Raw genomic sequence first — 12,393 nt, 5'->3', positions numbered from 1 at the left:
TTTCAACCAGCCCAGCTCAGTCTGTCTTTTATTCTTGCTCTCGGGAATTGCAACGTGCATAGAGAGGGTAATAAGACACACAACATGCCAAGAACTTGGCAGCTGTTTCCATTTTCTGTTTGGGACTTCTGCCTGCTTACAAAGCAACCTTCCCGCCCCTCATGGAAGAATTGCTTTGCTACTTGGCGCTTCCACTCGGTCTCAGAGCAGCAAGTCCCCGCGCCCCTGCCTGCGTGACGGCGGGCAGCCCTGGGGACACAGAGCGCTGACTGGGCTCTGCCTGCTAACGGGGGGCTCTGCCTGCTAACGGGGGGCTCTGCCATGCAGGATGCCGACCGCACTTTGCCAGCTTCTGTGTGCAAAGGCAGAGGGCTCAGTGCATCGCACGCATGGAGCCTGAGAGTGGTTGCGAGAGCTGGGAGCCAGAGGAGTAGGTGGCGGTGAAAGTCTGTTCTTGATGCCGGTGAAAATCGGGAGTTGTACCCAGAGAGGCGCAGCCCAGCCTGGCAGAGCCGGCCCCGGTGGAGTGAGTGCGGAGGGCATGGGTGTGAAGGCTGCCTGCCCTCTGCACGGCTCTACTTGCCGTGGCTGAATGCACCGGGACACTCTGGCTTCAGAAAGAGGTGGTGGAGGGAAGGCTCAGCGAAGGTCTATATAGGCAGGACTAATCCAAAGATGACGAACAAGAGAGACTAGTTCACTGTTACTCATGTTAAATGTTCTCCCTCCCATGAAATTTTAAAATTCTATCACAGCTGCTACTAATGAAGTAATATCTTCCTAAAGCATTTTTTCTTCCCTTCAAGACTTTGCAATTTATAATGGAAATATTTTCCTCACAGGTAACCACAGAAATAAAGGCCATAACATTGTTTATGTTTCATTGACTGAGCATAACTCAGGCTTCCACTGAGTGCCTTTACAACTGTCATGTATTTTCTCTGCAGATCAAGGACGTAGAAGTCCTGAACTGCGAATATGGCAAGAACACAATTAAGTTCCTTCGCCTTCATAAAGAAGGGAAGAAGCACATCGTTAAAGAAGTGGAAGTGTGCACGCATCTCCGGCTGACTTCTGCTCAGGAGTACCTGGATGGGAACAACTCTCTTGTGATACCTACCGACACTATGAAGAACACTGTCCTTGTGTTGGCCAAAAAAAATGGGGTAATTTTTATTTTTTAACTAGCCTTCCTGTTTCTTATGACTTCATTTGAAAGTGTTTGCTATACCAACTTTTCATTTTCAAAATGCATCAAAAGGATCTCTCCCTGCATCGGCATGTCAGATTGGCACTAAAGTCCCCTTCAGGGATTTGGGAGAGAATTTTTCCTCCTCCAGTGCTTATCCTGCAGATAACTCCTTAGTTTTCCAAAGCCTTTTTTTCTTACAGAGCTAGCAGTACTTTTTGTAGATTTGTCATATAAGATCCATCTTTTTTTTAATTTAATAGCACATGATACTGCATTATTCCTATATAGCATTTTTAAATAGAAGGTGTCAAAGTACGTGAGACTTCTCTTAATTCTGTTAACTGTGCTCTTACCTCCCTCAGTTGCATCTATCGTAATGACAACCTGTAGCGCAAATTCTGTCTCAGTAATGAAATCCCCCCTTTAGCCTGTAAAGCTTAATCAGAATATCACTATGATTATTTCAGCATTGTGTCCTCAAAGCGTAAGGCTTCTGTAGCAGTTTCTCCCCATCCAAGGACTGCGGCTCACTATACCACAGAACGGGAGATTTTTGACGTGACTCTAACTGCTATTTGCAGCGTATGCTGTGAGCTGATCAGATGACTAGGCATAGCGCGCAAGACCAGAATTGGGAGAAATCTGTATTTTTAACAACGGTGATTCTTCCCAAATATTTACAACAATCAGAACAGTCTACTTTTGTGCATGAGGTAATTGCTTTAATTGCTTCTTTCTAATAATATTGTTTGCTGTCTTAGATCCCAACTTTAGAACAATTTGCTATGGATATCTGCAAACACTTCATGACAACATTTTGCCAAGTGGCGTACGTCAAAACCTACGTTCAAGAAGTACCATGGCAACGTCTACACAAGGTATCTAAAATACTAATATATTCAGTTCGCTTATGCTGGAGCCATTTGTCACACTCTTCGTTCCTGTTTTCAAGTTAAGATGTTATTTACTGAGCTTTTACTTACGTGTCTGCTCTAAATTGCAGAATGGCGTTCCCCACATCCACTCATTTATATGCGTTCCTGATGGGATCCGCTTTTGTGAAGCTGAGCAGTGCCGAAATGGTGAGAAAAAAATTTGCGACTTCCCGTACTTTGTAAAGATTTCCGCCGATGAGAGATGAAGACGGCTTTAGAGATAGCGAGAGGTGTTACAGGGCTTACAGCGTAGCCAAACCTCTCCAGAGGTCTAAACCAAAGAATATTTTTATGGTCTAATTTTGCACTCCTTGACCTGAGACACTGCTGAAGAACTAATGTAGCTCACATTTGTATGCATAGCCTAAACATATACTGGTTACAACAGCAGATACAACAGAACTGCTACATATTGCCACAGGATTTAATAGCCTTCTGAGAACGGTCTGCTCACTTTTTAACATTATACTATATTCTGCAGTCTCACTATTATCATTACCCTATAGAGAATATATCATGCAACCACACAGCTGTTGGCCAATTGCCTAGTTTGCAGTTATTTTCAAAACCCTGCCAGCGTGCCTTGGTTTTATTTCTAAAAAAGATGCAATTTCATTGCTGCAAGTCAGTCTCGCTTGAACATCGTGAGCACTCAGGTCTACGTGCAAACAATTTTTCACATGAAAATACTTCAGAGTGTGCTTACTATTTTTGCACGCCACGTGTAAACAAAGCCCTGTTTGGCTTCGCTAAGAGTTTTGTGATACTTAAAAGACACAGGCTTTCAAGCTCAACTGTCTGTCCGTAAATTGGCATTCCAAAGGGAGTGTAAAAATTCTCTCTTCTTGCTAGGACTCGCAACAAGAGCGTAAGTTCAATCTCACTGTGTTGCTGTTTCATTTAACGCATCTCTCAGACTACTGGGAACTGAGCTGAGACCACTACATTATTTCACACAGTGGGTGTAGAGGTTTTAGGCATTAGTTTGGTATCTATCTATTACTTTCCTAATGTAACTTAGAACTATTTCCCATCCTGCCCTCTCTCTGTGTTTTCCTGACGTGTCAGTGTTAGGACCAGTGGCAAGGCCAGTTTCACTTGCAGACAGGACACGAGTTCTGAAAGGCTCATTTGATCGTTGTCCCTGTGTTCCTGCTGAAAGCAAAGAGAGAGCCCCTACAAGTCACCAGTGCCTCTTGGCCTAATCTTTTTTAATATTCCTAGCAATGTTAACTACTGCTGTATTTTTGGCAGCCTCAATAGTATTGAGGTTTCTGGATAATGTTAAGAAAGAAACCTGAATAAAAAAGTTAAAGAAAAAGAGTTTAGGCTTTCTTGAAAAGCTGCTGCTCTTAATATACCGATTGAATTAAATTTTTCATCACCTTGAAAATTCAGCATGAAATTCTGCAGTTTCAGGTTCTACACAAACAAAAAACCTTTAAGGCTTACTGAGGATACTGCCTTTCCTTCTTAGTCTTCCCTTCATGTAGCTCTTTAGCTGTTTCTTTAGGATTCCCTGCCTAGGTGAACAATAACCAAAGAGAAGATTTTCAAATCTCTTTTTTCTTATAAGAGAACCTTCTCTATTTTTAGATAGAGAGGCACCTATCAGCCAGACACAGAAATTTATTTCTCAGTTAATCCTATCTTTTAACACTTCTCTCATCATTAAAAGAAACCTAGTGAGACTTAATAGAATTATAGGCTTATTTTTTGCCATTATATCGGCTGATAAAAGGCTCAGAGTTTTTTGGAAACTGAAAACATCGTAACTAACTTACTTAACAGAGTCAACATTTGACAACTGAAGACAGCACAAGCACAAAACATATTGAAAGCACAGCAGGGGCTGTTCACCTCGAAAACTTTTCCTAGGCGTAATATTCTCCAGTGCAAGTTTCAGGTCGATTGCTACACAGCCAGCCAGCCAGCCAGGCTTTCAGTAAATCATTCCTTGCAAGGAGCTCTTTCAAACAAGGCTATGTATTTGAATATGAGATAAACAGATCTCCAGGTTCACTGATAGCATCTGCATTACATTAATACCCATGTATTACAATCTTATACCCAAGGAATGAATTCATCAAGATCTGAACAAAGCCCAGAATATCCTGTCCAAGGACAGTCTCTTCTTTCGATTTTTTTTTAAAGCTTTACTAAATAACAGGGGGATGTAGTCAAAATTACAGATACACCTCTTCGGACTCTTTCGAAAACCATAATGAATGTAAACAAGAGAAGAAATAGATAAAATGCAGTTTTGATAATATCCAGTGACAGAACACTTTCAAAACCCCAAACATCTAAACAATCATGTCATTTAGAAATATCCATCACAGTGGAATTATTTCCAGTATAAATTCCTGCAAAGACACAGCTCAAAGACAAAGTCTGTCAGTCTTCCCAGTCAAAGGCAGGATTACTATGTGCCAGACGTTTTCAAGGATTATTTTTGACCTAGCTAGTGTGAGCACCAAGAGCAGCACAGAAACAGCAGCATGGGCTTCAGCCACTGACTATCTGTACAGGCTCTGGATAAGCCTGCGTGCCATGAAGCTTCTCTTTTCTGAATCTGCTTTTTTGGTAGCTCTGGTCAGGGAAATTTTCTGTTATCAGTTTGGTGTGCTCTAAATGACTGATCGCTTGAAATTGTTCAGCTGCCATCCAAAAGGTTTGTCAGAAAAAAACGTTCAGGACACAACTGTTTGGTCTTTAGAAGATGATAATCCACCCATGCAGCAGTGACCTACAACAGCACATTTTATGAATAGTGGCTAAGAGCAAAAACGCTGTCAGTTTGAACCTGTGGGTGGCATCTGTATCAGTGCCAGTTCCTGCTAATTAGCTGAACTGCAAGGATTTGCATTGGCTCCTTGCCCTCTCGTTCTTAGGGGTGCAAAACTCACAACAGGCTGGGTATGTAAAGCAAATTTCTGACTGAGGCTCCAAGTCTTTGTACAGAGTTTCTACGCTCATCTACATTGTTAGAAAAGGCTCACCTCACCTCTCCTGTACTCCACAGCCGTAGCAGCCTGTTTCATTTCCCTTTAGAGCAATTAGGAGTCTCTGAACTGACAGCAGTGAGAACCAAGCCGCTGCATGTCCCAGCTCCAAGGAGGTCAGATAAAGGGTGTCCTTGCCTCTCCTTGAATGCAGGTCACTTGATGGGATTCTCTGCTGTCTAGATTGAGCTCTGATTTCAGTAGTTTCTTTCTTGTTTCTTACCTTTCTGCTAACATCACTGTGCAGAAAATAATTTTTAAAAGTAGCTAGGTTTGCAACAGAAGCACACGAGTGAGTCCTGGAGAGGCCAGTTCATAGCTCTGGAGCTGTCACTGCAAGCGTGCTCCAGAGGTTTCTTTTTCTCTGCCTGAAAAGGACCTCATACTGTCTCATCTTTTTGGATCACAGGTCCTCTGGTTGTTTTTGCTGGAATTAAAGATCTGAAACTTATGAAGACAACACAGTCTGGATTCGAAGGCTTCTACAAGAATGAACACACCACACTTCCTGAAAGGAACGACAGGATTTTATGTGGAGAGCTCTTCTGCAAATGGTCATACGGCGAATGCAGAGATTTTGACTTTGATTGCATATGGTATACATCAAATCAAATAATATTTATTACTTAATCTATGATCCCAAAGGCCCTCTACGCAATACAGCAGGTGTAAGGGCCAGATCTGCAGCTGCTGTGCACCAGCCGCGCTCGCAGATCTCAGTGGCAGCACTAAGCCCTTGGTACCGGGGCGGGAGGCACGCCTTGGGGGTGCTCCTCTCTCTGATGGTGCATCAATGGACTGTATTTAAATGGACAGTTCAGTGCTCAGTACAGAACGCTTTAGGAGAACAAACTAACAACTAATTTGTTAAATACTTTTAGCAAAGCACTTATTTGTGAATTACAGAGCTGGGGGGGCAGAATTTGGAGGTGACAGGACAAAGAAATTGTTCTTCCACGAAATCCCATGTGCTAATTATTTGTCAGAAAAGACAGATAAAATAAAAAAAACCACCGCGGTAAAACATTATGGATCTAGACAGAGACAGCTGATACAAGGTTTTGTAAGAACCTGTGTTACCTTTAGGAACAAAGTCCGTGAATGTATTCTTGAAGCCTTTTCTGGGCCACCCGACTGTGGGGAATATTCACCCTCTTACCAGAAGACTGTCAACAGTATCCAGATGTTCGTCCTTTCCAAAGTGTCACAGGTATCTTCTTTCCTCCTGTCGACGTTTTACTTAATAACGAATGTTAATCGGACCACTGAGAATGAGCCTATTATTTCCTCTGACAGTTCTAAGTAAGACTGGAAACTCTTCAGTGGTACAGCTAGATGGGCTGAAAAAATATGAACACACTGAGAAGTTCACGTGCTGCTCCCTGGCTGTGAACATAATGGGGGAGAATATCACTCAGTGCTTGGCAGGACATGAGTGAAAGTGAAATGGGTGCTACAGCACTGTCTACATATTCAATAGATTGCATTTTATCAACTGTACATATGGGGGGAAGTTGCATTGCTTTTCTTTACAGTGAGTGAAAAGATTGCCAGGCTGTTGGCTGAGAAGGTGCCCTAACTCATGGTCTCATCCATTTTCATGGTTTCAGGTTCAGGTCATAGAAGTCATCTTGAACAACACCTTTTATAATGTCGTAGACATGAAGAATCTAGGCTTGACCAATGACAAAGAAGTAAGTAAATGCTCCAAACACAATTTGCCTGAACTCTTTAGAAATACTCAGCCTCAAAGCACAGCAGCAGTTCTGCATAGAACAGAGTTAAAGGGAGCAAACTTTCTCCCACAGCCCCAGTGAAAGCTCCACCTTACCTCTGAGAGAGATTGACACTGATTACCGAAGAAGGATAATTGCCGTCTTGTGTTGTTGATAAAAGCTAAAGCGGCACAGTGGAATGCTTCACAGATCAAAGGGATCAATAACAGGGACTGCCTCTGAAAAATCATTCCTGTTTTCTCCACTGAATTTGACGTTTAATGATAATGTCAACCTGTGCAGTTTTAACCAAGCAGAATGTGCCATGGCATCCTTTCACATAGCCAGGTAGTGTGAAGAGCTAGCCCACCATGGCTCTTCTTTCTGCTCCATTGGCAGCACCACTGTGGGCAGGGAGCATCCTTGGTGCAGGGGGGTCACAGGTAGGTTAGCTAGGACATAGGCTATCTCTAGGTGACAGAAGGCCAGCACTCCAAGGGAGCAGTGAAGGGATGCTTCTGTAGCCATTAGGAGCCAAAGCAGATTGGTCCAACAGTGGGAAAGGTATAAGCCTGGGATCAGGGAGAGGATGAGAAATCTAGGGGATGAGATATATTCGCTCCTCCCTCCACAGCTGCTCTGGCTGGCAGCCAGGTCCAGCTGAAAGTCTGTTATGTTATCCTCACGTGACAGAGAGAAACCGGGTTATTCCATCTTGCATCAATGGTCTATAGTCTGTTTATGCTCTAGTCTCCCTCCCTAAGTCTTGTGATTCTGCTGCCATCCTATCCCACCCTTGCCTTCTTTCAGGTGGACATTAATGATCCACTTTCACTTGAGATAACAGCAAAATCTACCATTGATACTCAGAAGGGAAGGGCCTGGGGAGGCCCTCACCTGAGAGGAGGTGAATAGCTGCGGTTTCTGCTGTGACGGCACTGGCACAGCCCTGTCTCAGAAATGACCTCTGCGTTTGTGCTCATCCCCTCAGGTTCTGGTTCCAGTGGAAGCTCCCTATGGCTCCTGCGCTTGCACGCTTGCCAGGAAGAAGTTCTTAGAAGCACAAGGCCATGTGCTAAAAGATGAGAGACAAAGTCAGTTCGGACTGGCAGCTGTCCAGGGAAACTAAACCTCTTGGCTACACTCACACCTTCCTGATAAACTTAGTACGGCTTTCCTATCAACGTATACTCCTTATTGGCCTCTTCCATTGCTGACTACTTTTCCCTCTATGAACTCCTGAGGTTGGGATTGCTGAAGGACCCTCAGGAATTCAGAAATCAAAGTCTATCCCTGAATCTCAAGTGTGATTTGCAGATTGAAATCCCCTATGCTCTTTTGAAAATCCCAGCTGGAAACATTATAGTCAATTAATTTTTGAACTAGCTATTCCCAGACCTTTTAATGAAACAATTAGTTCAATAATGTCTGTAACATGCTTTTGACATGTACAATCAGCAACTCTGTATATTCTATGTATTAATGTTCCTTCAGTAAAATGAATATACAGGCACGAGACCAGATGTTTCATTGACATAACCTGTCATGACCCCTTGATGCCACACTGATCTACAGAGTTGAGGTTCTGATCCAGTACCTAAACAGGGAATCAGTCAGACACTGATTTCTTTGTGAAGGAAATGAAAAAAGTAAAAAAAATAAATAAAGAAAAAAAATCTATTCTCTCTCCTTTGTGGTGTGAACAGTTACAGCTGTTGACTAATTTCTCTGCATGTATTCTGACTGCATGGCTGCCACTGCTACTTGTCAGACTACACAGTTACTATATACTTACTTTTTCATTAATCACTGAGGTGTTTGAGGCTTTGGGCTATCTCTGTAAGTTTAATAAAATAGTTTTCTTTAGTCTAATAATCTCGTCATGACTTCTGAGCAGGCAGGAGTCAACCTAAGTAACCCTATTACTTTTGGGAGGGGCAGGCAGAAGGACAGACAGACAATGCATACCTTACTTTAGTTACCCCAGGTGATAGCTTTGAACATAGAGATAAACCCATACAGCCAACAATTCTCGTCTCGCAAACTGTGGCTACCACACTTGCAACAGAAATCCTGCTCGACTTCTGACGACTTCTAACCACTGTTCTCACTTTCTCCGGGCGTCATTTTCACAGACTCCCTGTGACAGAGTGCAAATCCAATGGGAAGTGCCCAGAGGGACTTCTGAAAACTGCAATTCAGTTGCCTTTGTGCCCTCCCAATATAGGCACACCTGCGGCATTCCTCTGGGTACAATCATTAAAGTCACAGGCACCAAAAATAAGGAACATGTCCTGCACCGTGTGACATTTTGAGGTGCTTTGCAAGATAGGAATTTGCCTTGGTGAGTAGGACATAACAGATGCAAAGGGAAGACACTGTTCACAAGTCTGAGATATGTCCTGAAAAGCAACAAGACAAATGATACTACAGAGTCAATCTGTCCCAGATATGCTGTACTCTGGTCACTAGCCAATTCTGAAAGTTTTATTTACAACACTTTTAGCTTTTGCTGGGGACAGTCTTTCTTACCTTGTTAGATTGTGTTGTATTGTACTTGTGGGCTTATATCTTACTATTTCTGCTGTTTTTAGGTGCTTGTAATTTATTAATGTATCTTTTAAGGGCAAATAAAGAGCAACATCAAAAAACAAACTAGTATTTGACTGTTTACCAAATAAGAAATGAAACCATTTACTACTTACATATAAACGCAAACATTGTAAGTAAAAGAAATATGTTTTAGTTCAGCCAATTTTACCTCAAAAAGCTACAGTCTTGTTCCAAATGACAGTTCACTACCAGTTGTTAAAGAGATGAAAAAGGATCTTACTGAACATTTCAATATTTAGTTCTTTCTAAACAAGGCAGATCTCCACAACCTACTTCCTTTCTACCTTATGAGAAATTTATTGCATTAGGCGGAAGGTTTCCTATTGTTACTACTTGCGCTTCATTTGTGGCCTTGTAAGGTAGTAGTAGACTAAACTTCATGGCAGAACGAGGACACAAAGCAGCAATCAGTTGCTTATTTAGACTTTCCTGTGGCAACGAGCACACATGTACACTCATGCAGTGTGGTTTCTATAAACCTCCACAGACATGCAGACATTCAGCAAGTCTTTAAAGGCATCTCGGCACAGCTCCATCCAGCACTGCAAACCTGAGTCACTTACGTGGGCAGGCTGCTTCTAAAGAAAGTACTTAGGCAATCGGAAGAAACCCAAATTTTCCATATGGCAATTAGATTCAGATAACAATGGCATAAATCATTCTTGAAAATGGGACTTACCCAGACTTACTTGGGCCTGAAACCTGACCAAATTCCCATTGGCTTCATTAGATTCAGTCTCCACAATGGACTCACATTATTTTAATTGAGACAGATTTTTTTTTTTTTTTTCAGTTCTTGTCCTGAGGAACTATTCAAGTTGCTTACTGTGTTTTACTCAGAGGCAGCTGTGATGCTTTGCTGATGAAATCACAACTTGACGAAAATGAGCAGCAGCTAGCAGATCGCAAAATTGCCATTTAAAAAACATCTTCTTGCTGATAACATGGACCTTGCTGGTCCTGGGCTATATCCCAGTAATTTACAGGGCCTGGAGCCTCCTACCAAGAAACAGGGTATTTCAAGTGCACAAACATCTTGCTATCATTTTAGCGTCTGGTTCTTTCACATCCAGTTTCTGTTCGATTCTGACAGCTGCCCAGGACAGCCCAACCACAATCCTCCTCAGCTGCTGATCACGTTCCACGTGCAACCAACGTCACATAGACGTAAAATGCATAAAATGCACTAGCTAAACTCATTAACCAATATCTAAAACAGAGACGAAATGTCACCTTTAGGGTCAGTACAAGTGATCCGTCTTCACTGGCTGTATTATTCTATATATATTCAGGCTACCTGCTTTCCAACACACATTTAAATGTGTCAGTTTTTACGAACTATTACAGCTACATTCTTTCTTCTTTAAAGTTGTCTCTTCCTTTTTTTTTAGTCTTGCTTTTATCAGAAGTACAGAACCCTGATTCTAAGTTGAACAGAGCTGACTTAATGTTACCAAAAAAGCCCTTTCTGGCTAGAAATCTCAATATAAATACTTTTGAAGTTAGAATCCTACTATTTGTGTACATACAACAGCCAACCATCTCCTTCCTGAAAAGCACACAACTGTATCTAGAAAGGAAACCTATTAAATGTCTCCAGTTATAGGATCAAAAATGTCAGCTCACATCTTAGCTATAATTAGGATATAAACTGTGTTGTGATTCTGAGAATGAACCTTACCATTCATAGCAGGCTAAGAAAAGACACACACGTGTACCTGAGTGCATGCACACACACCTGGTCCCATATGTATATGTATACATATACATAAATATATATATATAAAAAATATGTGTGTGTATATACACATATATATATAAAAGAAATATATGTATAAATGGCACTTACTAAGTCAGCTGGCGTATGACTGATCTGTGGCAATCAAATAAGAAACAACATGATCTGGGGTTAGCTGTTACATAGTTTTATTACAGACTTGCAAACTCTCAGCTGCATTGAGCTGAAGCCTGCCATGCTGCCTTCAAGATCCAGCCCAAACTACACACCAGGACAGCAGTTCACCTCTGCCAGGCTTACAAAAAACAAGTGGTGGAGAGAACTAGGAAAGGGGCACACACCCCATTGCTGCCTGCCAGAGAGAGCTGGAGGAGTACTTTGTGGACCTGGGGGGCAGAAGCAAAGGTAATCATTCAGTCCTGTTAGCTGACCATAGCCAGTCAGATATTGCTGCAAGTAAATGCTTGCCAGTGGGGACAGGCTTTTGTAGCCCAGGTCCTGATGAATGGAGGTGCACAAGGGGGCCAGCCTGGAATGGGAACACAAGGTAACAGAGGCAAGAGATACTAGAAGATAAGCAGCAAAGATAGGGGGGAGGGAAGAGGAGGGAGAAATACAGTGATAGTAAAAAATACTCGACAAATCAAAGGAGGGAGAGAACAGAAAATAAAAAAAATCCGTGAGGACAAGTATCTCTCCTATCTGGCTACTTCAGAGCTGAAAACACAAACCCAAACCAAACAATATTGGAGGGACTCAAAACTAGAAAAAGAAGGGGGCAGAGAAACCTTTGGTGCAGAGGGAAACATAAGAGCAGAAACCAGAGTGCCTGAGTACCAAGGGGGGCTTCTGCCACCTCTCAAGAGTGGCATGAGTTCCCACATTAACATCTGACTGGAAAAGACAAGAGCTCAAATTTCAATGGCTTTGTACTCCTGCAATGTTTCCAAATCTTCTAGGTTACACATACTTCCAGGTAGAGAAGCTCAGGCAAATTGGCATGTGGTATTTATACAGAAGGGAGGATGGAATAGAAGAGTAGTATTCTTGTGAAACAGGGCTGCTACACCCAGGCACACACCCGCTTGCACACATCCCTATGGTTTGGACACCAGCTGGGAAACAAACTCAGCTTCAAGTTCCTTACTCTTTACTTCCTTCCTCCTGCTGTAATCCACCCGTACAAGACAAAGCA

At 42.4% G+C, this 12,393-nt stretch overlaps 1 protein-coding gene across 1 annotated transcript; it reads left to right on the top strand.

Moving 5' to 3' along the window:
* The first annotated feature begins 821 nt into the window (after positions 1 to 821).
* On the top strand, positions 822 to 8,531 carry LOC104015567 (uricase). Its single transcript, XM_009468340.2, is given in 7 exon segments — positions 822 to 1,166; positions 1,954 to 2,070; positions 2,196 to 2,274; positions 5,542 to 5,728; positions 6,219 to 6,342; positions 6,743 to 6,826; positions 7,839 to 8,531. Coding segments are annotated over 7 exon segments (1,074 nt in total). The 3' UTR covers positions 7,977 to 8,531.
* The last annotated feature ends 3,862 nt before the right edge of the window (positions 8,532 to 12,393 follow it).

This window comes from Nipponia nippon, unplaced genomic scaffold, assembly GCF_047370975.1.
Source record: "Nipponia nippon isolate SJK-2023a ecotype South Korea unplaced genomic scaffold, ASM4737097v1 scaffold_5, whole genome shotgun sequence".
NCBI classification, from domain to species: Eukaryota; Metazoa; Chordata; class Aves; order Pelecaniformes; family Threskiornithidae; genus Nipponia; species Nipponia nippon.
Note: the sequence above shows the minus strand (reverse complement) of the source record. Positions and strands in the feature narration are given on the sequence as shown.